The following is a 26,436-nucleotide window of genomic DNA, read 5'->3' as shown; positions in this document are numbered from 1 at the left end:
CGTTCGCGATTCCTGTGCTAGTCGCGCTGCGTATCGCGCAATCAGTCTGTGCTCCTCGTCGTTGGAATTAACGGCACCGCGTGTACCGGACGTTCCGTTACTGTCCAGCGACAAGCCAGTTGCTCTGCAAAGGAGTGAGGAAAAGCCAAACACGTTACAAAGTTTCCCCCCTCATTCCCATCACAGTCACCCGGTCACTCCGCTTACCGCGAGTCCAGCGTGCTGCTGCGATCGTACAGCCCCGGTATGCCACCGTCCGGGAAGCCGTTGTGCGAGGGTAGCGGCGACGGCGGCACGATGTGCGACAGGTTGAGCGTTTTCTCGGGCTGCTCCGGGAACCGGGGCAGCGGTTGGATCTGTTTGTCCGGCACGCACCGGAAGCTTTTGCGCAGCGAGTGGCCAATCTGCTTGCTGGGGCTTTTGTAGCTCGAGTACTCCTTCACCTCGTGGTCGTTCTGGTGGTTCAGCGAGACGCGCCCCTGCCAGAAGCAGTCCTGGCACAGCTGATACCCGTGGCAGCGCTGGCAGCGGTACCGGAAGCCGGTAAAGTTTTCCCTCATGCACACGGAGCAGACGGTCGGATGGACGACGGACTCCACCGTGGCGAGCCGGTGCAGCAGCGGCATCCACACGAGACAGGCCGGCCCGGGCTCGGTCATGAAGCCGGTCATAAAGTCGTTCACCGTAATTTTGTTCTCCACCGGGAAGATCTCCGACTCGAGGCCCTCCTTGTAGAAGAAGGTGGGCGACTCGAAGACGGCGGCCGGCAGGGCGAGCACCTCGCGCAGGAAATCGCCCAACTTCCAGTGTATTAGCTGGCCGGCACCGTCGGAAATCTGCGAGAAGATATCTGGAGCGGAAAGGCAATTAGGGGGGGGGGGGGGGGAAGGATATTAGTAACAGAGTGGTGTCAACGCCCTCGGTGTCGTCTTACATCGTAGCTTGTCGACCATCTTGCCGGCGCACATGATCGCGAGCGCAACCTTGATCGAGAAGACGCGTATCTTGCCGGAGTTGTCGCCGGAGTAGGCCGCCAGCAGCCAGTTCAGGAGCAGGCTAGCCTTCGAGTCGACGTGCACCTGCTGCGTTGGCGGCAGCCGTTTGTTCAGGTTGTGGTACAGCGACGACACGAGCGTCTCGAGCCGGCTAACGCTGACCTCGTTCTGGGGCTCGAGCGTGTTCAGTCCATTTTCGCGGAACGCCTCAATTACATTCCAGATGTCGACCAGATGCACTGTGCCGGAAATGGGAGAGGATGGAAGGCAGAAAAAAAAACACATACACATAGAGAGCGCAATTAGGATAGTGGGTTGCGAACAGCGGGCATTACGTACGGTTGGTAGATTTCTGTACGTAGCGCAGCTTGCAGGCAGTGCGATAGGAAGCGAAGCGAATCGTGTCAAACGATTGGATCTTCAGGTCCTGCAGCATCGCAACGCGGGCTTCCATCGGTTCCATTGCTTGTGTGCGCTTGTTGGCTGGTAGTAGACTCGAAAGGGGAATGGGATTGATGACCTTAAAGCCGTTCTGTTAAAAAGTAAAGAAGTAAATATACAAAGTGGTATTAGATTGATGGTATATTGGTAACTTATATGTCTTAAGTTTATTGTGCTTTATGGGTATTAAATAGTTGTAGCAAATTCATTGCTAAGCAGGATTTGACAGGCTGTCGAAATGAAAACATAAACGACACAAAATCAGTAAATTTAAGTACAAATGATACAATTATTTTAATGAATTTACTACATTTATTATCTACCTAACACATTATACATTTATTGATGTTGTTAAGCTATCTAATAATGGGGCCCTTTCCGTTGTATGTTCGTAGGCTGAAATTTCAGCCTGTCAGCTGTTTGCATTGTATAGCAGTTTTCGAGCAGCTATCTAAGTCGGTATAATATACAGGTGGCCTTATCCCAAGGTGTATGAATTTAGAAGGCTGATTTTTATCGTTTCTGCTTCTGAATGAAGATTTTAAGAGTGTTTTGAGTATTCGTCAAGCCACAAGAAAGCTTGTTTGAACAAAAGTTTTCACCCATCCTGTCCAAAAAGTGATATTTAAAATTGGTTATAAAAACATACTATGAAACCACCTGGACTACATACACTTTGATTCTAGATTCCACCACGTGGTCTCTTTAATGCACCTTGGGGTAAATGTAAACAACACCGTGTTTACGAGCAGATACTCGATTCTAATTCTAGCTTTGAGGCTAGAATAATCTAGACTGAAAATTGCAGGCTAGTTTTTTGTGTGGATTTGTATGGAGTGTTTATATGATTCCAACTGTCAAACTCCATACAAAAAAAAACTAACTAGAATCGTGAAGGGCCCCAATAATATTTTCACAATAAGTAAAAGCTTAACTAATTTTTGGTTGTATTCAGTCAGATTAAATCTCATTTCCATGGTTCTTTTTAATTCAAGTTACATCAACAACACTGTATGAAACTAAACACAATTTATCACACGAAAATAGACAGATGTTCTGATTAAACAAATGTTTTAAAATCGTCTGTGGTGCTGCCAGCGACTGCAAGCTAAAGCTTTTTAATTTGTAATTTTAAAGTGGCCTTTTCACTTAATATTAACACCATACCTTGTGGTTGAAGAAACCTTGTATCATTTAAATTAATTTACCGAGACAGAGCCAATTCGGCGCAGTTTAACCTTGCGCCTCATCCCTTCAGATAGCTTTCTTTCCCACAACAGGTAGTAAACACTAAACAAAAAAAAAAAAAAGTTCAACCTCACAAGCCAGCTGTGTACTTTGAAAACGGATGGTTAAATTCAATTTAATTTCGTTACTGCAAACGCGCACTCGCCTCCAGCACACGCGGCAGATGGCAAGCATTTTAGCTGTCGGGTCTGACTTTTGACTTTGTGAAAGTTTTGCAGCAACCGTGCATCGATCGAGCAATTTTCTCACGAATCAGCGTTGCTTTTTTGCACACTTTTACTTGCAACCGTGGATGAAAGGGAAACTCTCTTGGTAAATAATACGAGTGGAAGTAAAAAAACAAGCCAAAGTGAAATGTTTCATAGAAAATCTTCTATATTGAAATTGTCATATTATGCCATTTCTGGGCTATTTTTCGGTGATATGATAACTTTTTAGATAAAGTTATAATAAAAATAAGAATTAGACACAAACATAAACTCAATTATACGTTTATCAAACTTTAATTGGTGTTAAAAAGCTCAATTGCTATTTTTCCATTTTAAGATGGAGACGCCTGGTGATTTGATTCAGTTTTGGAACATTTATCCTAAAAATTCAAATGAAACCAAACCTTCCGAAGCAAAACATTGAAAACACATTTTAAAAGCACTTTGTTCCTCCCACAACCCCTCTCCGAGGTATCGAATTGGAATGTACCGATTTTCTTTGGTATCGATTGCTATTCTCATGAGGTAATTCGCTATCGAATTGTCTTCAATCGATTCGTCCACTGCGAAAGATGTGCTATACATTATCAAACATTTCCCTTTTTGGCGCTCCGTTCAGTTCCCCTCACATTACAACAACAACGCCAATCTAGAGAGGGACTTGTTCTTCAGTGCAGTAATGTGGGAGAAAAATCTTGATAACACAACGTTACTGACAGTCGGTAGGGCGGATTGTGTTGTTTGTGCTGGCAATGGGGCAAAATGGGGCATGGTTGTTAAAATGGGACCCGTGGAAAAATAGACCCAATCCAATTACAACAATTGGGAGGCGTAATAAAATAAGCAACCAGCGAGGAGAGCACACGCCGCACGAAAAAACAATCCCGTTGGCGGAAAAGTGTCACGCGACATTCGAATTAGGCGTTTTCGAGCGCGTTGGGATGATTGCTGCGGGAAGAAGGGAACCGGTCAACCAAATTCTAATCGTATACACAACACACACACAATGACCGACAGTGCCACAGTGTTAAATGGGTAAAACATTAAAGGAAAATGTGTATGTGTGTCACTCACAGTAAAGCGTGTAGTGGCGGTGGCGGTTTTGTCAGTTTACTTTGTGCAGAAGTCGAGTCGAGTTTCTGATGTGGCACTACACCGAACACCGTTGAGCTGGAAGGAGCCATTTCGGCAGGTGGTTAAGATGTTCCATCTCTTGCTAGCTCGCCCACCGGATCCACCACGCCACGTTGTTCGAGTGGATCATGTTTGTTCGACTTCCCCGAAGGCAGGAAAGCATATTTGTTTTCCGTCTTTTTTTTTTCTCGTTCGTTGCTGTCGGTGCTTTGCGGGCTTCTGAGAATTCTCTTGCGCCTTATCATCTTACATTTTTACACTCCCACCCTCCCCCTTTTTGTCTCCCCCTGTTTGGCGCCATTACCCAACGATAAGGTCAATTAAGGCGATCCATATAATAACGGACCGCCGAGAACGTTCTGCTGCCATGATTGGGACAGGTTTAGAAGCTGTTGTCTCTTAAGCGTTAGTAGAATCGTGCTCCTGCTGCTGAGGTCGGTAGTGTTTGTGACATTTATTTTCTTTCTTTTTGTGTTTCGTAAAGAGACCAAAAGCGATTCTTTGTTTCGGTTGCACCTAACCGTTTAAAATCCCGGCTCTGTGGCATTCCCGTAAAAGTTTCCTCACGTTTCACCCATTTGTTTAGATTTGCGTCCTTATTTCGGTGTACTGTCGCTGTTGTCGCGTTTAAAATCCCAAACCTAACCGTGGGATGATGATTTCCCCGACACATTCTTCGCCCTCGTGCGCATAGTCTCTTTCTGTCTCTCTCTTTCTCTCTGTGTATAAGAGGACACTCCCGTTAGGGCGTGGGTATTTCGCTGGAAAAAGCTGTTTTCGTCCATCGTTACAAGTCACAAGCTAACAAGTAGTTGAAGCAATCACAAGCGCGCGGCTCTTCCGAGCGAAGGCCAACAGCATCTGGAATGCTGGGCGCTCGTGTTCGTGCCTCCACCGTATTGCAAACATTTTTAGTACGCCATTGCCCCATCGAAAGGATTCACTTTTCACGTTGCTCTATGCTATAGAGCTTATGTTTGGTTTGAATGTTGGCACAGTGCTGTGTGCGGAAGAAGTTATGCGGGAAATGAAGCGTGGCGATAGGCTGGCGGGTTGTTGTTGGGATATTTGCGTGCGAAAACCGAGCACCGATTTGTAAGTCAGATTTTTTTTTTGCGAGTGAATTCCTGGAAAAATGTAACCTGTAAACGTTATCGGATAGATAATTGGAAGCAAAATCCAATTCGAATTTGCCTACCATTTACCACGATTTCCAAGCAACGAAATCCTAATGGAAACGGAGTGGCTGTACGCCTTTACCCTATTTTGAAGGGAGAAATTTGGAAAAACAAGCAGTCAAAACCACAAAGGAGCAGCACCACATCATCAGGGCGCACGACAGGGAGGAAATGAAAAGCTGTCATCACCAACCGACGCATTTTCGCAAACGGTCACGCCATTTGGCCTTGCCCCGGACGGAATTGGCCATCATCAATTTGTAACGAGCGCTCAATTAATCTTGCTATCATCAGATAACCTGGACAGGAGGACGGTGGAGAACCTTGCTGTCCGTGTGGTGATGGCGCTTGCTGCGAGTAAATTCATTTCAAGTGTATTCCCACTTACTCGAGCTGAAGCTTCTTCAGAAGAATGAGGTCAACTACGGGTCTGTCGGTGCCGGGGCAGGATCCATCTACCGCCACAGTCCTGTTTCAATCGGTTTCTGTCCGTTGGCAGCCATCGATGAAGGAAATTTACATTGTAGCAAGAGAGGGGTTTCGACCGCCTGTTCTCTTCACCATTTTGTGGTATTGTGCCGTCCCTTTCTTGTACAACAACGTCCATTATCAGGCTGTTCGCCGTGGTTGGAGAATGTTGGAATCGATCGAAATTGTGTGATAAAAATATCGCACCATTGTGCGCGCCCAAGTGATGGCACAGCATCTGATGCGAAGGACGTTTGCCTGCAATGTTCCATTTGTCCCCGACACGCGAGGGCAAGAATTTGCTCCCGGCTACGGTGGAATGTAAGTGACACGCTGGGGGAAGGGATACTCTTGGTGACAATGGTGACTGCTGCTGCTGCTGATAGCATCAATCGGTTGTCGGGTTGTGCACGACAAACAAGTGGCACGATTAGTAAATTAATGGGTTTTGAGTCATTGTTGCTAGATCCGTATCGGACGGGTTTGTATCGGAATGGGTTTAGCAGGGAAATAAAAACATTTTTAGCGTATAAGCGAGAAAAAAAACGTGTGTATGCAGGTTAGAAAGACATAAGAAAACAGGAAATTGTTTTACGTAATAGTGTAACAATTTTATTAATTCTTCATGATTCATATTATGCCCATATGGACAAATTGAAACGAACATTAGTGCTCTTTTTATCTAAAACGACAGGTTTTAGGCAGTTTAAATTTGTTTTATAGCTTTTTTTTATCCGTTAGTTCTATGGTACAAATATGCATTTCAAAGTGTATATAAACACTATACAATTATATCATTACTTGTAAAAACAAACCCTCTCCACATTATCATATTACAAACCGTTCAGGTGCGTATCAAGGTCCTTAAAGATAAAGATTCTGACAGCAACTGTAGGTAAATTATTAAATCTCTATACTGCAATTATTAAACAATGAACAGATTAAAAGAGAAAAAATAGAATACAGCTTGATGCTGCTTGATGATGTTGATGATAGCAATGTTTTGGCGTTGAAGCGCATTCGTTGCGTTCCATCATGAAACGCTTGCCATCTGATACTTTTGTTTTTGTGCAACAATTGCTCATAGACAAGACACGCACAATCCACCCAGTGTGTCGGATCAAATGAAGCGAAACATGCAAATAGATACAGATTTGATAGATCTGCCATAGCTACAGGTGCAACGATACGGAACAAAAGTAAAATCTTGACATGATAAACAGGCCAGCCCGAACCCATCCGCAGCGCAGGGCGGCAGACGTTGGAAAACGATAACGAAACCAAACGCCTGGTGCGCTTTTCGTTGTCTTTGTTTGTTTATCCCGTTCCGGGTCAACGATTGAGCGGCTGCTCTGTTTGCTCGCAGATGGGCAAAAAGTAAGTAAAACACAGTGCCGGTGAATGGTTGAGCCGTGTTGTACCGGCTGACGGTGACTATCGATCACATCGGCATTGGCATGTGCCACCTACATAGAGACTTAAACAAACTGAGCAGTGTGTGTGTGTGTCGATGTGTCTGTTTGTTGTGGCCTGGAGGTATGCTTTGTGTAATGCAGCATGAAAACAGCATAAAAACAAAAGCCATAAACCGTCACCGTGCATGCTTGATGCTCTGCGAGCAACACCGGATTTAGAGCAACAACGTCATACACCGAGACACCGAGGACGGAACACACCGTTGTGGAATGTAATGTAAACGAACAGCTGTTCTTTTATGAAACATTTTCACTTGCCCTCTGCTTTTTTTTGCTTTTGAACCCTTTTTGCGGGGGGTTTTTGTTTTAAGAAGCATCGGGAAGCATTGCTTGCGGTTGTCGCGGAATGTAATTAAACGTCAGATTAATCACGTGGCCTTGGTTTCCCCCGATGAGAGCTGGTGTTAGCAGAAAACCCCGTTTCCAATGTTCATAGGCACGACTCTTTGTTGGCGCGTCGGGTCGGTCCGCGGGAGGCAATGCGAATGAGTGACAGTACGTGCCGCCGCCAGCAAATGATAAAAGAACTGTCAAATTGATCTTTGCCAGCACCAGCGCCAGTGTAAATTGTGAAGCGCAAACGAGCTGAGAAATGTGCTGCAAGCAGAGTGACGGTACCGTGCACCACGTGCACAGTCGTAAAAAGGGAATGAGGAGAAATGGTACCATAGCAACCGTTTACATAGCCACTGGGAGCGGGCGCTAGAACGAGTGAGAAAGAGTGAACGCGAGAAAAGAGCAGCAACATAAACCATCATTGCATTATTTTGCATTTTGTCTACGTTTGTGTGGGTGTAAAAAGAGAGAAGAGAGGAAAATCGGAAGCTTTTAGATGTTCATTTCACTAACCTAAATGTGATGGGATTTTACGAGCTGTGGTTGAAAAATTTCCACCCACAAACGGGTACATTTGCGCTTCCATTTTCCTTGCACCTAATGTACCTCACACTACGCCCTAGCGTGTTCTAATGGCGTTCCATCAATTACGGTGTGCGATGGAGGGGGAAGGGGACGAGGTGGACAATATTTTAGACCATCATCTTTCGGTACAAACGCTTTTCAATCATTTCATCGGGAGGAGAAAAAAAAAACTGTTCCGCTCGTTACTGGGTGTGTTGCAGAACAGAAGGACCACAAAAACACGAATGAATAGATCGTAAATTTTAATTTTGGAAACAGCTGAAAGGACACATTTTGTTTTCCCGATGTTTTGAGTGAACTTTTTACGATGACAAACCAAATTAATTGGCAATGATTGATGGGTGTGTCAGGCGCCGGGCATGATTTATTTGTGCGATGCGGGGATCAAACTTTGGGTTCTCTCATCAGTTATTGGAAGGTTCAGAAGAACTTGATTTAGTAAAAGCTAATGCAAAAGAAGAGTGATTTGTTGATATATTCAAATTTGAACACGATTCAAAGAACAGTTTTTATATAAACGCCTTATGATCGATTCAGTTTTGTGGCTATTTTAATGCAAATATTTTACGTACATTTGTTTCCTTCACAGGGGTTGCGGCTTTGCCTCTCTAGAGTATTGTGTTATGACTTCCAGTGTTGTTTGTTGTTAATGGATTGTTTGCCAAAGGCTAGCCTATTATACACCATGCCTGTAGTTTGAATGGTGCAAGCGGCACAGATCAATTGATACAAACTCTTTAACAAAAGGGCCCATAATACACACCAAACAAGAAAGAAGCAAAATGATGCACTGTTGATTATTCTATTTGCTTTACGTAACTTGGTCAAAAACGTACAAAACGAAAGGATACATCCCCGTGGCCCTTTTACTTTTGCTTTGTGCTGGACAAGAGAGAAAAAAGGGAAACAAACTTAACCACAGAACTTTTATCTTCAGCCAGACACATTTTTTATATCCTTCCCAACCGCATTATAAACACACACACACACACAGCAAAGAAGAACCAAATCCTTCCTCCCCCCTGGAGGGAGTAAGCGTGTAATCGTGCTGAGATAGCGTGCGGGCGTGAGTGCGTAATTGGAAAGTAGTACGATGAAAGCAACAGTCAAAAGGCGGGCTATAACCATCTTTTACTTTTGGCCAGACGCGTTGACACGGTAGTTATTTACGTATACCGTTGGGATTCTGTTTTGTGTAATATGTTAAACACAGAATGGATTTAAAAAGGGAAAAAGGGTTCTGTTTTATGGGATTATATGATTTTGTAAAGGTTTACATGCTGGCTCGGGTTCAATCAATGTTCAACTCACACACCCTACGGTTTTCCAAAGAATCTGCGTCGATAAGCAACTATAGCTACGGTGAAACAGAAGCGAGATTGTGGTAGAACAAAAACACAAACACACACATGTAAGGACCAATCCGCCCGAGCCAATATTGGTTGCATTGGTTTCGTGATGCAATACAAGAAGCTCTCATTGGCACCGTGCTTAATTAATGTGCGGTTTTACGAGCTGCGCGACCATTTACTTCTGTGTGTTTCCAGCCTGCCTGAGCCTGTTACTAGACATGTTTTGTGGTCTGCGGTCATGGCCACGGACCATGCTGCAAACCTCTTCGAATATTGTTTCCCCCAGTTGAGCACACAATAGCAGCAAGGCCATTGCTGAGGGATGGGAAGGTGTTAGCGATTCTTCAACACACCCCAATCCCGCACTCCAAGGGTTAGGTATGGTGGTGGTAGAGCTTTCCGCGTAATATAGAGTTTCATGTACGACAAGCTAGGGATAGCAGGGGAGGTGTCGCCTAAAGTCACCACTCGACCATATCCAAGCCTGCCCGTCGAATGATTCGCAAAACACAGCAGCAGCGCGTTGGCAACTGATGATTTATGAAGTGCGACGCCCTTGCTGCACGGGTTTGAGTGGAGCCGTGTTGACTCTCGGGGCAGGATGCAATCCGCAATGCGTACAGCGGCACCCGGCTAAGCAGACGGCGACATCGTGTCGAAGAAGGATTAAATTACCGCCCATGTACGCAAGGGGGCCGTACGAATGCGAGACGTGACGGATGCTCATTATCTCCTGTCTGCTATCATACAATGTCGGTCGCGATACGAAACTAGTCGAATTGTCCTGTCGAACCAACTGCGAAAAAGGGAGAATCTTAGCAAAGTGCATATTTTCGTCCGAATCTGAATAAATCGAAACGTCAAACGGGACGTTGTCCGACGATTGTAGCTACCTCAATTTCACTACCTTTCACTATCATCAGCGCGTGTAACAGCAGCATAAGTTTCACCCAACAACGGATTGATTGGACGCGATTGACGTTCGCAATGCTTGCGCGATGCTAGAGCCCCTTCTCTAGGCGTAATAGCCTGGGGATAGATAGCACCCGTCACTCGTTCGCTCACAACATGATAATCTATCCAATGTCCAAACAGTGCAATTATCGATGCAGTGCACTGCTGCGGGTGAGTAGCTACACTCTATCCAGTAGCACGTGTGCAGCAGCAAAAGTGCACCGCAAACGATTGTGCATTGGCCAATGCTGTTCGATGGTGTAGCGTGAGAGGGGCAATACACGATTTCACGACGATCATTTTATGCTCCGTTAGCCAAACATTACCCCGATCGTGCCAGGCATTGGTGGAATGCTACCCTTCAATTCGGGGGGATCTATGATAGAGAGAGGGAGGGAGAGAAGCATTTTGTGGCTATGGCTGACGAGCTTTGATTTGGTATTTTGTTGTTCGAATTCGAAGGTAACTTAGTGTTTGGAACAGAGTGGAGTGTCGTTAGAGCAGATGAGACGAAATGGTTGTTGTTGACGTGTTGTCGAGCAGTTTGTCTGCTGTCGTGCTTGTTAGTGAGATGCATAAGCGGTCGGATGTTTTTTTGTTCGTGTGACGAACTCCCATGTTTTCAACCATGTTCAAGCATGCTGTTTATATCGTTTCACATTACGGATCAATGAGCAGGCGGCAAGTACTCATTCAATACCGTACGGTAATTTTAAGAGGACTTTAAGCTGGCGTTTTATGTGCAGGGGGAAATTATTGAGACAAAATTGTAGAACTTTTCGGAATATTGTTTGCAACAGCATTTCAATTAACAAGATAGTACAAAAACAAATAAAGTAAGGTAGTAAATTAACAAAGAGATTGAAATTTATGTTAATTTGCCCACATAAAAATATATTTCCATGATATCGTGATTATGTATCATGCTTCTGTTCTGTTTTAGACTTAATAGAAATAAAATCTAAACCCATTAGAAGAGATTAGGGGGTTGAGACAGAGAAGGTCTTGAAAAAAAATAACATAAAATAACCTGGTTTTCAAACAACCTACTACGTTCAAAAGAACATTCTCATCATGGGTTCAAGCCCCGTATGGACCATGCCTCCCAATACGTAAGACTAACTATTCTAGTAAATTGGGCCGTTCTGGTGGTACAGTCGTCAACTCGTACGACTTAACAACATGCCCGTCATGGGTTCAAGCCCCGAATAGACCGTGCCCCCATACGTAGGACTGACCCTCCTGCTATGGTAACAATAAGTCAAAGAAAGCCAAGCTCACTTTACCAGTGGGTACAGGCAGGCCTTGACCGACAACGGTTGTTGTGCCAAAGAAGAGAAGAGAAGAGACCTATTCTACTGTAGGTAATCAATAAGTCACTGATAGCCATGCCCATTAGTGGTACAGGCAGGCCTTGACCGACAACGTTTGCTGTGCCAAAGAAGAAGAAGAAGAAGAAAACTGAAGATAGCAAAACTCAACTAAGACAGTCGTGTGTTGTTCTGTCGACTTTCCATATAGCTGATGCTAGAAGCTGACAAATACTCTCGCTTTAAGATATTACAGGTGTTTTGTTGTGTCTGTCAACAATATTTTGGTCTTATACTAGACGCGTGTGTTTGCTACAGACTAGTAAGCTGTCCCGTTTATCAATTACTAAATTATGTAAGCTGTACTGATCGGTACTGTTTCGTCTACTCAATCAATAATGATCATCAATCATCATTAGGAGTTAACATTGTTTTCCTACATTGAACATACCGTTAATAGGATTCCTCAAAGATAGCTCTTTGAAGGATATGTACTCTAATTATCCTTCTGTACGGTTGAACTGTAGCGTCATCTAATTACTTATTTTGTAGTGTTTATGTACCTTCAATTATAAGGAATTCTTCACCGTGCAGCAACACCCAACTGCCCACACGAATTGTTACGAAGTAATAATGTCTTATGTTTTGATTATTTACTACCCCGCGGCTCCTCACGACAGCCATATCCAATAAAACGCGCCGCTTACATTATCTTCGCAGGCCGCGTCTGCGTAACGCATTTCATTATCTTGCCGGAGCTGTTTATTTTGAACCACCAAAACCAACCACCGACCATAAAACCACCAACGCTAACGTTGTCGAACGGGTGGGAGAGTTTTTTTTGCTTCTTCTGGCCTGTAATTAACGGTTTTCGACGGATCCGGACCGAGAACTCAGTCCCGTTGAATACCAGCACACTGCCCTGGGGTCGGTTAATTGATTTAGTGATAAAAATATCTGCCCGCTGCTTCTATTACTACTTTGCGATCTTTTAGCGGCAGTTTATTATTAAAACGCAACCAAGCACAGCGAAACGGATGCCTGGGGGAGCCTTATGGGGGGGGGGAAGCCTCTATTTCGACAGGGGAAGAGGTCTATAATATTTCTGCACACTCTAGATCCATGCTGTGCGGTGTATAGCTTTTTTTTATACACTCTTTTTTGGTAGAGTTTTTCCTTCCCCCATGCTGCTGGGCATTGGTTACCATATTGACGCCATTTCGTTTGCGGCAGCCATCTGGGAGAGTAAGCAAGCAAGTAAGTACGATGCAGACACACAGACACCATCAGCATTTAATGGTTTTCGCCCCTGCCCAAACTAGCCGCTACTAGGGTCGTGGTTGAATGAGGAGGAAAGTGAAACCCAAAGACGCCTTCTTGTTGGTTGGAAGATATGGCCAAATCCAGACAAGCATGTTTCGCACAAAAAAACAAAGTCTGCAAAAGGGGTTTAAAAATGTTACATTTTTGGCACATAAAACAAGTATGCAACTATGCGTGACTGTCTAGCGCTGCGTGGTGTAAGTGTTGTAGTGTCCAAACCCCAGATTCCCAAAGAAGCGATCCTAAGGTTCGTTAGAAATTCGAGACGCATAAGAAATAAAGCCTCTTGCCAGGGGGGTTTTCTCTCTTTCGGAGTCGAACAAGCACGCACGAAACGGGTAGGCCCAAAAGCACTCACGTTTCCGTTCTGAAAATACCACCAAAAAACCCGCCATGATGGTCAGTTTCAATTAGTGGGAATTTGTTCAAACTGTGCGCGTGTGTGTGGTTTCGAGAGGGATTATAAGGATGAAGGAAAATAATGACCAGTGTCTGTTGGGTCCATGTTCAAGCCACACATGGCTGGGAAACCATGTAATTACAGAGCGATAGAACACTTAAAATGTAAAGCTTCATAACAGACACACACACATATGCACCAGACAAAAAAGGGGTTTTATTTACGAGCAAATCACCAATAAGTAATGAAATGCAAATGAAAAACGTTTTCAACTGAATTATGTACAGTTTGGTTGTGTGTCTCCGGTTGATAGTGTACGGCGACGGAATGTTTCAATTCAATTTATCTCCACTCAGAAGATCCGGCGACCGAAGACCGACTGCTCGTCACGTTCGTAGTGATGGCGTGAGTGGGGACGAACCGAAAAAAGGTATTTTTTTTTAAAGGAAAAACGAAAATGTGTCTAAATGTTTGTCCTCAGCTGTCCTCCATATATGTGTGTTTAAGGATGTGGACGGTGCAAAAGATAAAAAATGAAATCGAACGGACAATAATCATTGAGAACGGGTCCTCCGGGACCCGGGCTTTGGTTGTGTTCGTGTTTTTCTCGTTAGGCAGGGTGAAGAGTGAAAAAGAGGAAAATAAATCATTCTAGGAAAAAGCACCAGCCCAGTGCTCTGTAAAATGGAAAAGCGCTGTTACGCTGTAAGTAGAACACACGAGCGAAAGGACATTTCGGTGTTTGCTGCAAGCGTTTGCCTCAGCGCCCAGGGTCCGCTTGAGCGTGATACTTATTTCTGCTGTCCATGAGCTTTGCTGTAGCTAAGGATCAAAATTCGATCGTTTTTCATCTCTCACTCACTCTTTTAGGCCATTCCGATGGCTGCTGTGGGCTGTGGGCGGAGAAGTTCATCGGTAATTGAATATTCTCCGGTGGCCAGCAGCGGACAAAACACGGTAAGCATGCATACCATTGCCATCGATCATGTTCGCAGAATGCGGAACGAAATGCGTAGGCCTGTGAGTGCGTGCGGTTGCTGCGGTGATCCCCGGGCTCTGCGCAATCGTGTCCTTACGCTTTCCCTTTCGGGGTTGTAGTCGGAAATAAAGCTCCATCCCCACCCCGCTACAAGCCACATTGTGGGGCATGTGTTATTCATTTCAGATAAAATGTGACATAAATCATGCGGTACACGCAACGTTTCCGCTTCGTTTCATATACACATAAGCGAAGCATAACGCCGGAAAAGGTTTTTGAGCAGGACGCGTACACACGTGGGCCTCATAATACCGCCGGTTTGGTGTTGCTTGGTTTGTTTGTTGTACACGTTTGGCATCTGATAAGTGATGCCGGCAAGGCGGATGCCCACTTTCGCGTTTGTTTTCGGGTACCCGCACAAAAACTGGGGGCACCGATTATGAAAAGGACAATGTTTCCAATGGCCGTTATTTATTCAACGCGCAGACCCAAGCACTGGACCGGGAGCTCAGTTCTATCCGCTGCCCGAATCACGCCGACCAAACCTCCTAAATTAATGGTGATTAAACGAGTAGGGAGGGAGGCAGGGAAAGCTTCGCGGGCACTTCGGCGTGCCATGATAAATGGGACAAAAATTTGGCGTAACAAATTAGGCGCACAAGTAATAAGCTTGATAATGGTGCTTGCATACACACGACCGCTACTGTGCGCGCGGCAATCGATTTAGATCGGAGATTTATTTAAGTTGATTTCGGTTGACACTTTTATTTCGTTTTATTACTGTGCTGGTTTTGGTGTTCAAAGGAATGTTCTACGAAGGGGAAAGAGGTGTAGTGAGGAAGAAATATTTTAAAAAATATTATCATACTCACAATTTACTAACAAACTCTTTCCGCAAGCGTTCCGTTTGCATAAAAAGTTAAGTGAATTTTGGGTCAGATTAAAACAAACTGCAATTTCATCCCCACAAACATTCCTAACGTCGCCGGCCGGACTAACTCGTTTAGGGCTAATCGATTCCGGTAGTCTAATCCCAGCTCCGCGCCTCTCCTCGCAACCCATTCGCACGAAGAAACGCATAGAACGACCCACACGCTCAGCCCGTACGGATGATCCGTTTGACCGACGCCGAAACATGGTACAGTAAGACGGTAAGGTCGAACGGTGTCTGGCCAGGGCGTTAGTTTTAAGCTCCCGTATAAACATCCGGGGCAGTGCCCGTGATGCAAAAAGCCCGAGGAAAAGGTGAAGCAAAACGTACGATATTAACGGCCAAACTTGCTCCTTGGGGGGCTCGTGTCGGTAGAGACGCGGGCCAAAAGCCCCTCCGGTCTTTATCCGGTCACTAACGATGCTTTTCGTACGCATTCTCGTACGGATGAAGCACGTGACGTTTGGAGGGGGTTTAGAGGGTAAAAAGGATCCAAACGGTAGGGCGGATGAATGTTACCCCACTTTGGGCCTGGGTTTGGAGGGGTGTAGGGCGGGGGAAGCTCGTCCCAAAATCTACCACCTTCCCACGTATCGAACGGACAGTGTTTGTTGGCATTTCATTCGTTTCTTGCGTCAATTATTCAACGCGAAGGGCACGGACTCGTCCATCGAATGGAGTTTGCCCCTGCCTTGCGGATGCTTACAGGCTTCGGGACACGGCTAGCAGCAAGGAAGCAAGGGACGACATACACATACAAAATGGAGCATAGCGTGGACACGAAATCCGGAAACTGGGGATCTGTCGTGCGTGGTACGTTCGTGTCGTAGAACACAATCGATAAACCGCAATAGAGTGCAGGGGGGCAATAGTTTGTGCTTCCAAACAACGGCTATTCTTGCTGGCAAGAAAACGGCACCAAGAATGATACCCGAACGAAAGCAATCATGCACAGAGCAGCACTGGCAGTGCATCAGCAAGGCAATGCCATTAAAGCCGTAGCCAATTAACCTGACACTCACACTGACTGGTGGTGAAAAATATCAACAGCACGGAAGCAGGAAGCAAGCGAATTCGGCGAAAACATACTTTTGCCCCTCCGCGTGAGCTGGTGTGTGTGGTGTCACGAAGTTTTAAAGAGCTTGCAAGTTTAATCCGGCGCATTGAAAAGTGTTTGTGGCTGTCGGCGTTGAAGTGCAATAAAGCAATTCATTACGTTGCGTGTTTAAATGGGGTGCTTGCTTTTGTTTCGGTTTTGCCGAGTTTAACTATTTCCCCGAACAAAATTATTTACGGGTTGACGTACACAAGCTAAAATCCTTGTTTATTTATGCTCTGAATGTCTGTTGCTGAATGATTCTCAGTATCAATGCAATGTATTTTGCCTTTTCTAGCATCTACAATTCTATTCGCCTTTGGGAAGTGTTGTGGCATACGCAATGGCTTAATCGACTGCTACAAAACCGGCTACAAATCGATTCCCAACTGGATCGAGTGACGTATTGTTGGACAGTGTCCACAGCAAAAAATAATACATTAGAACAGATATATTAACTATGCGGCTTACGACATGTTATTTGCAAAAAATACCAACCATCTTCTTGGTGATTCAAAATCTTCTTTACAAATCTCAGTCTAGATGTATATTTTGTTCTAAATTGTATCTCGAATTAAAAAGATTTAGTCAATTTTCATGAATTTTCTGATCTAAATCATGGTCAATACAGTTCATAATTAAAATGAAACACTTTTACCTCGGTATAATAAGTGATCTGTCGGCCGTATCAGTTACACATATCTGCACAAGAATAAAGTGCTATAAAGATTTCAGATAATTACATAGCATTCTCATATAGAAGTAGAAAAGATTTACTTTGTTTTAATCGCAAAATTATAGCAGTTTTTTAGAATGTTTGTGGCAATAGGAAGAAGTTTTATGGTTTCGCAAGTTAGTTACATTTCGCTTCCTATTCTATTTTTTGACATTGTTTTCTGCATGAGTTTTGTATCTTAGCCTGTTGTTGAGTTGAGTTATATATTCAAGTTGATGTCTATTTTCAGCACTAAGTTAGGTGAAGTTTAGGTTTCAACTGTGTGTCAGAATTGTACAAGGAGTAGAGCAAAACAACACCATTGAGTCACATTTTTCTAAACACAAAAAAACTCTTGTTTCTAGTTCAAACTTTACAAACACCTTTAATAGAACAATGTGCAGGACAAGAAACTATTATCCAGTCAAACAAGACATGTTCTTATCGTACCCTAGTCAGCTCAACGAAAGCTAAAAGAGAAAATTGTGTACAAGTAGAAATGATTACGAGAAGGAATTCCGGCTTCCGTGAACTTTCTTTCGTAACAATCCCTCGACAATTTCTGCACAAAGAAGACGGAATGTCTTCTGGATTGTCTGAGCAGAACTTGATGAATCGTGAGATCAACGTTACAGTCCAACAGAACCGAAACGGGGCTTGTGTGAGACTTTTCATTAAACCCAAAAACGGACCAATTTAATGAAGTTAGGACCTTTTGCATATTTGTTCGCTTTCCCGCACAATTTACCCAAATGCCACACTCATATCCGCTCACATGCGTTATGTCCTATTGCGCAATGGTACAGTAAAGCATAATGAAAGTATTAGTCCTTTGGGTGGGTCCCACAGTAGTAGTTCCACCGTGTGCGGTACACGGTCCACCCTAAAAAGCTTTCCAGAACGTTGCCCCAAGCGACAAACAAATCTAAAGCCAGTAAAGAGCACCGGCACCAGAAGGATACAACACCAGTGAAGGTGGTGAAGTGTTTCTTTGGGGACCGCACGAAAGAAGAAGCAAAAAGTCGCTCAGTCTCAGTAGGAAGAAAAGAAAAAAAACGCCACCATCAGCAAAAACCGGAGCGAATGCCGGAGATTTTCCGGACCTCAAAAAAAAAGGCCGGTGTGCATTATTCATCTCCCCTTTACAAATGGCGACAGGATGGAGAGCACTTTCATTGGAATCGTGGGTGTAAAGAGAGAAAGAAAAAAAAGGTTGGTTAGTATTATTGCTAGCCTCATCCGTCTCACACAAACACACAGACACATACATACGCACGCCTATTGGGTATCTACTTAGGCAGGAGGCAGGATTTAGCAAGAGTAATGGAGTTAGTTTGCTTCTTTGAAAGTTGCGCTGTGTGTGTGTAAATGGTTGGTGTGGGGCGAAAATACCGAAAATACCGAGCGGAACTGTTTGGGCGGGCTTTTATGCTAATCGCTCCGATGGAAGGGTGTGTGTTTGTGTGTGAAGGAGAGATATATTATTATTGGAAGGTGTTTTAAGCGACAGTTACTTAAGCAATATTGTATTTTTCAGAAGTGCATTAACGCGCAAATTATGCAAACAAATGTGCTTTCAAGATTTTGAGTTTAGTTGGAATTGAAAGCAATGATTCTTGTCACGTTCTTCAGAAAATGACATTTCGTTAGCTTCAGCACTACTAACGGTTGCAGTGCAAAAATACGTCGTTTATTCGTTTTAGGAAGATAGCGAATTTTCTCTCCGGGAACATTGACAATGGTAATGGGTAATGGTAATTCAATTATATGATTTATCATTCTTATTTAAATCAACCTGCCACAGCATAAATACCATTTTAATCATTTACAGCTCACTAAGCAACAGTTCGATCAAAATCGTTATCGAATCGGTGTGACATGTTTGTTTCTTATTTATTTGGAAAAAAGTTAGAAGCTATTGTTCAAAATTAACATTTGCTTAACTAAAAAATCTCCAAATCATTGCAAAGGAAATGAACATTCTGCTGCTTTTCGTTAAATCTAATCTAAAACAAAGCATGAACGGAGGGCATTTATAGTCTGCACTCGAGATACGCGGCTTATGCGTTCCCTATTGATTCGCATAAATCGAGAATCGCGTATTCGTTAAATGTGTGTGTGTTTTTTTTTTTATTAAATTCAACATTTTCATAAATATAATTATTTATTTAAAACTAGTTTTTTACAGGGGCCGGTCTGGTGGTAAAGTCGTCAACTCGAACGACTTAACAACATGCCCGTCATGGGTTCAAGCCCCGGATAGACCGTGCCCTCATACGTAGGACTGACTATCCTGCTATGGTAACAATAAGTCACTGAAAGCCAAGCCCACTTCACTAGTGGGTACAGGAAGGCCTTCACCGCCAGCGGTTGTTGTGCCAAAAAGAAGAAGAAGAAGAAGTTTTTTACAGAATATTTTGATATTTCTAACATTAAATAGGATTCTTGAAGCAAACTGCACCATATTTTTTTGAATTTTTCCAGTAAACTGTACTGATTTGATACATAAGCTGTCAAATTTATAAAACCGCGTATCTCTGAATCCACGTAATACGAGAACAGCGCAAGTCGGGAGCAGACTATAGTGCAAGGAATGTTGTATTCAAGTACGTAAAACAACTTTTAAAACTGGTTATTAATTAAAATGTAGTTCAATCATGGTGTCTAAGGATTCCAGCACTGATTCCAGCACGATCGTTTTCGTCTTCGTCTGGACCATTTTCACGTAGCAGAGGTTTTCTAATTTAACTACCACGGCAAATTAACGTAATTTGTGTTATAGTACTACTAATGAATCAAACCATTTAGCAAGTCGGAAAACAATGTCAAAAAGTTAGTTTGTTTCCTAACTAATAATCATAATGCAATGCCAAACGGAAACATGACCCCCCTGCTGTTTGGCAGAGTTCCTGATTAATAGTAAAACAAATGATAAAACAACGAACCAACTTTTTAAATTACAATAAAGTTGATGCATAAACTTTGTACGATGAATAAAACTCTTGTGCATAGAGAGAGAGAGAAAAAAGCACAATTTCAAACTTTTAACGAGCTTCCTGCTCGGGAGGACAATGGCCTTATTCAGCGATGCTTTGGACACTGGCCAAGCAATTTATTCTCCAGACGATCAGATTCCCCACGCCAAATATTGGTTGGAAGCGTATTTCAATTTAGCGCCCATAGAAAAGACAACACACGGAAAGAGGGAACGTTCGCTAGAGACGGTGCGACATAGTAGAGAGGATGGTTAGTAAAATTGGACATCCTCGATCGCACACATTCCTGCCCGTGGGTGCTACATGTGAGGATGCGGTTTCGCACAAATGCGTCGGGTGCAAATGAGCAGGCAATCAGCAGACTCAGCCGCAGCCAATTTGATGAAATATTCACGAATCACTGTCTGTGGGAGTGTCTGGTGTGGGCCCGCGCCATGAACCCAGTGGCACGGTTAGTTTGGCACGGACATCGTTTTTTTGTCGCTGCTCTGAATCCGATGCGTTATGGGTGCTGTTGGTGGCATTTATTTCCACCCGGCGGCCCTTGACTGTTTGACTAGCGTGGTTTATGGGCACAATGCACGATGATACACGACTGGTCGGGCGATGCATGCAATCATTCGGGATGGTGATGGTAATGAATTAAGATGATGGTGCTTTGCCAAAAATGATGAACTGCTTCCGTTTGGCCAATAAGCTCAGCTTCATGTGTGTGTATTGGAGCCTTTTTTATAATTTAACTATATCGTAAACAGGCATACGGAGGAAAAACTCTTTATCAAAACTGCTGTAGCCACGTCTGACCTTGATCGTTATTGTCTGCCATCACCATTCCGAGCCATTATGTACTGTAATCGCATATGCTGCAACTTTGGAGCGCAACTTTGCATCTAAAAATACACCTACATCAAGATTGCTCCGCCGGTAAGACTTCGGTTTTAGTTGCAGCATCATCATCATTATCCTCACAAGGCAGATAAAGCACGTACGATGGAAGGATCGTGACAAGGCTGCCGAAAGGAACACTTCCCCACAAACCAGGTCCATTGATGTGAAAAATCCAATTCTCTCGAGACGACTTCCCTTACCCATCCAACGACTTGTCGAAGGTGGTAGTGCGCATTTTGCTTACCAATTTTTGGGGCGCCGGTTCGGTGCAGAACAAATTTAGCTCTTCCTGTGTTTCTTCTTTGCATGCGTACACGCTTGAGAGCGAAAATAAAGCTTCCCCCCTGAATAAGCGAAAGGGTCGGGCTGAAGTGCCGTCGAGTGTAACATTAATTTTTATCTATCCATTATGCGTGACGACCTCTTCCGATTTTCCGGCATTATCAGCTGGCCTGGAAAAGCCGATCCAATTTCGTCGATCCAGTGTGCGTGTGTGCGGGTGCGGCCTGAAAGGCAAAGACCAGACCGAATATGATCAAGTGGCTTCGGGCCATCGTTTGGCTGGTGAATAAACGCGGGCTTGAGTGAAGATGCGTTACGGAAAGGCAAGATCGAATTAGTGAGCGAAAATGAATTGCTTTATTTTCGAGCATAAAAGCAAAGTGGGTAGGTTCTATCGCCTTCTTTTTTGTACATTGCAAGCCGTTGGCGTGATGATAGTGATTATTGCAATAAATTAAAACCTGAGCTATGCCATACATATTCCATAAACAAGGCTATACCAAGCATGTGATGCTAATTGATTCATGGAAATAGGTTCATAAATGAAAAATCAGTGCGCAATTCTAGCAGCGAACGTCAATTCGTTGATGTTCAAATTGCTGTGAAGCTGTACAAACATATTGCAGGGCCTGTTTTGGTGCAGCTTGTTTTGCTGTGCAACAACAGCAGCGTTCATTGAAGTGATTTGAATTTTAAATCAAACAGACAATTCAAAACATGTCCTCATTTGGTTTTTAATGCGAATATTTCTGCATATTGATTGCTTCTATGAAGCAGCTGTGAAGCAGGTAGCAAAGGGTGAACTTAATAGGTTGTTGTGTTAATATTTGTTTACAAGAAAACATAATATCTGAGCATGATGTGCATAATATACGTGAGCTATGGTAAAAAAAAAACAAAAATATGGCCTCATTTAATGTCATTGCACTCATTTCACTATGAAACACGTTTGCCAAGACACATCACAAACCACACATTGGCCAAATTGTAAATGTCATCGCAATGGTTAACGTTACACAAACAATGCCCCATTACATGGCGACATTGTAGGAACAGTTCCGAACGAGAGTAAAAAAAAACTGTGTCATCGTTCAGTTCCGCTGAATTGTGGTGACATTTCAATTTCATTTCCTCCAAAAAAAGCCACAATACCCTGACTGACAAACGCAATCGTGCTTCTAAGGCTGACGACGGCACAGCGTTCAAAGTTTCTGCCCCGTCTGTGTAGGCTGTAAAAGAACACAGGCCTTAGTTTGGGGATCCTTTGCACAGATCACGATGCGTGGGGTGTGCATTGAACAAAATCCATTAAATTTCACTCAAGAATAAAACTTTTCCTAGCATCAATTGGTGTAGGTGGGCAGAAGGAAGTGTAGCAGCTCCGGCACAGACAGTCAGGGACAGTTTTGGTAAGGGATTTTTATAGACAATTGTTGAATAATTTTTATATAAAACGTTATAAAATATAATTGATGAAATAATAAGACAAAAAAAAACAAAAAACTTAGAACATTTCTATCAAAAACTGCCAAAAATGTCTTTTTATTAGCAGAGAGAAGAAATATCTCTTAACAAAAGTGAAACAACCACGTCCCTGCTCAGACTGTGTTGTTTTCTTTAGCTATTTTGTTTTGCTTTGTATTTTGTTTTTCTAAGCTTAATGGACAGTCCATCCAACTGGTCTCTTTTCTTATCGTTCGCCACGCTGCCGTTTTTGCACATAAAATGACTCATGGTGTAGAACGTGAGACACGGGGTGGATTTTTTTTTGTGCTTGTATAAAGAAGATGTACGAACTTTTTTGTCACCGCAGAATGATTTGCTTTCTATGAAAAGGTATTCGTTTGTGCTTCGCGCCTTTATACCATGGTATAGATATGTTACGTTGTTATAGAGCGCGACACCACATGGCACCACATCGCACCCAGAGCAAGGCAAACTGTTTCAATAGAAAAGTACGTGAAAGAAGCAACCGCCCTGACGACGAGATTGTTTCTTCTGATGTGCTATTTTATGATTAGTTCGTTTTTTTCTTCTTTTGTTTTGCTCTCCCTTAGATAGTCATCATTGTCATCATCAGCAGACCATCAGCATCAGCAGTAGCGCAGTAGCAGCAGCTTTGTGACGCAATCTCCACTGTACTAGGTCAGCGCTACGTTTTCCTTTGTCCGCCTGGAATTGACTGTCGTTGGGGCACTAAATAGCGCCCTCGTTTTCTGTACGGATCGGTAGAATGTCCTTAAGACTCGTTCCACATCAAGGCACTGGGTCGTGTGAATCTTCTCACGGAGAGCGTTAAAAAAAGAAAAGAAAATGTGTGCAGATCGTGTTTGATAATAGTTTGCAAAATTGTGCTTTTTTGCAAGCGCCTTCATTGTAAGATCGAAATCGGTGGAATTGTAGTGGCTTGAAATGCGTTCAAAAGTCCTTAGTAACATGCGAGAGCAGTTCGCAAAAATGAAACAGATTCCTTCATTCGAGGACGTCCAAGGAAAGATCCCCAAGGCGTACACTGTGTGTAGATCGACGGCAAGAAGCATGTGAAAACGAACATGCTACACCAGCGCTCTATTGTTTTACGACGACCAAGACGCCCGGCGGCGAATACAATACGCTCGACAACGCGTTTCCTTTAATGGTGGGAGAAACAAAAAGCGAGCAACGGCTGCTGCAAATCTGGGCCAACAATCTAGGGCTTCATCCAGCAACGTAGCACACGCATTTGCTGTAAATAATCATCCTAGCACAATGGAACGCAAACGCAAAAGCAGAAGGATGCAACGAACAAACAAACAAACAAGCAGCAGCAACTGCCTGCTTGTTGTCTTCCAGATACAAGCTCCGTAGGGTTGTATCTTCCCTATATTATTGTTCGCATAATGGGGGAAAAACATTATGCGAAATGCATGGATGCAATTTGCTTTCCCTGGCACTACCAGAAGTAGGTCATTGTCCTGCTCGTTTTTCTGTATTTGCATGTAGCTTATTACTTTTCAAACACGTGAAAAAAATAACCGTTTGAAGATACATTCTACACGCTAGATGGTCCGAGGCCATTCCGTTGCGATGCAATGAAAAGCCCATCAAAGCGTCAGAAGTAAACCCGATCCCGCGTTACGGTTTTTATCCACGTCGGAACGGTTAACGCCTTGGGGTGCCTTTTTAACAGTTTGTTGGTTGGTACTAAACATCCTTTCCAGCGGAGGAAAAGCGTGTATATTCCACACGATAGCAGAGATACACATGTTGCTGTTTCGTCCTTATAGTAGATGATGAAAAGGATACACGGCTGAACAACGCAAACCGGTCCCGGGGCACTATTGAAACGTCAACACCGTGTGGGCAGGGTCGGTCGGCTCAACGATAAACCAACCCGCTGGTGTTTGATTGCCCTGTCCCTGGCGTTGTGTGCTGCCGGCGCGATACAGCTCAGCGAGAAGCGTCTGCCTGTGTGTGTGGCCTTGATGCTCATTTCTGCTGACTGTGCCGGATGGGGCTGTGTTCCCTTTTTTCTCACATTTTCCTGGTGAAGGTTAAGTCAACTAATCAACCGATGTCAGCAGCAGCATCTCCCGAGAATTCTTTTGAAAGTGACACACACAAACACACACACACAAAAACGACACCTTCGCCTATCTTTCTGGAAAATCTCGACCGTTCGACGGTAGTGTCCGCTATCAGACAGGTCGAGGCCGGAACAAAGGAGTTTAAATATTTAGTGAACTATTGGGACAGCCTTTCTTTATTCCTATTCAAATAAACTGACACCTTGGATGATTTTACTCGAGAGAGAAGGAGAGAGATGTATAGCAAAGGTGCTGACCACAAGAAAAAGGGATCTTCAGGTAAACCACGTCCATGGAACCACGTACACTATTCGCGGTGGGGGGTTCCTACTTTCGCCCGATTCGCCCGAAGCAACTGGAACGGAACAGATAGGATATCGTGCTTCTGGGACGGCTTCCATGGGACTCCTGATGGTTTGTGATAAAATCTTCAATATCGATTTTTGCACAACTTTTCTTTCGGAAAAGAATGCTCCAAAATGGGCCAGCAGATCCAGCGCTGCCTCAAGATACCAACGATCGGAAGAAGCGGTTCGAAGTGTATTCGGCTGCAAATGAAGGGTAACGCACTGCAGGTGAATTTTGCATGCCCAGAGAATGGCAAATCATCTCTTTCCCTATTTCTTGAAAGTGCCATAACTTTCAACAGGTATCCAGAACTTGCTGCGTCCAATGCCTGGGTGCGTGTGGGCCGAAAAAGGTATTTGATGTTCGAAAAAACGTGACTCGCATCAACAAACGGACGGAGGGAAAGGGGTTTTAGTTTCCAAGCGCACGCGTGAGCGCCAAGAAAATGCCATATTAGGAACATTTTCCTGAACCTTGAGCCGGAATGGAGGGAAAACAGCTTTCCCTCGCTGACTGATGAAAATTCCAATCGACTTTTTCGATAATTAGCAAAGTTGGGTGACAAATCGTGATCGCCGATTCGGTGGCGCTCGTCGTAATAATGTTGATTTTATTGGCAAAACTTTCACCGACTGACGTTAAGTAGCTTCTGAGCGTGCTTTCTTCTATATAAGTGACGGATCTAAAAAAAAAAAAAAGAATCTTGAAGAAGACATCCCGAAGCATGAAAAGGTTCAATCCTTTTGCTTTGAATACGAGAAGCTGTGTGCCTCCCAAACGTCCCACACTTGGGTAGGGCTCAGAGGAAGCTTGAGTAGGCGAGAAAGAAAGAAAAAAAAGTAATTAAGCTTACCATAGCCTTGTTGGTAAATGTCACCCTGTTAGACGGTTGGTGGGGTGGTATCATTATTTGTTCACCCTGTGCCCGCTCCGCCAGCGCCTGCAACCTTCCCCATGGAGCGAACAAGGTTTAGTTAAATATTTGCCATTCCGATGGTGAAACAGCATGCACAAACCGTTCCAATGCTACCCGTTGTCACGCAAACGGAATCTTTAGTAAAATGTGAAGTATTTTGGTTCAAAATTTGATAGCAACCCGAGTACACTCTGACGCACCGGCACACGGTGTGGTGAATTCCCCGATCGAATCTCGATTTAACGACTTCATCATCTTCATCGATCGATTATTTGAGACAACATTTGCAAGTCGAACACGAAACTTGTTCT

General features: G+C 43.8%; 1 protein-coding gene across 6 annotated transcripts in view; it reads right to left on the bottom strand.

Moving 5' to 3' along the window:
• The window catches only part of LOC120950296 (dystrobrevin beta), a 38,303-nt gene that overhangs the window by 6,634 nt on the left and 5,233 nt on the right, over positions 1 to 26,436 (bottom strand). For all 6 annotated transcript variants that reach the window (XR_005751117.2, XR_005751118.2, XM_040368222.2 and 3 more), the window contains exons 2-5: positions 1,335 to 1,527; positions 935 to 1,234; positions 208 to 850; positions 1 to 124 (exon numbers count right to left, since the gene is read on the bottom strand). Coding sequence is in view for 4 of the 6 variants with exons in the window: in XM_040368222.2 (XP_040224156.2) it covers positions 1 to 124; positions 208 to 850; positions 935 to 1,234; positions 1,335 to 1,458 (1,191 nt within the window). In the remaining 2 variants the exon portion in view is untranslated. The remainder of the gene's footprint in view (positions 125 to 207; positions 851 to 934; positions 1,235 to 1,334; positions 1,528 to 26,436) is intronic.

This window comes from Anopheles coluzzii, chromosome 2 (genome assembly GCF_943734685.1).
Source record: "Anopheles coluzzii chromosome 2, AcolN3, whole genome shotgun sequence".
NCBI classification, from domain to species: Eukaryota; Metazoa; Arthropoda; class Insecta; order Diptera; family Culicidae; genus Anopheles; species Anopheles coluzzii.
Note: the sequence above shows the minus strand (reverse complement) of the source record. Positions and strands in the feature narration are given on the sequence as shown.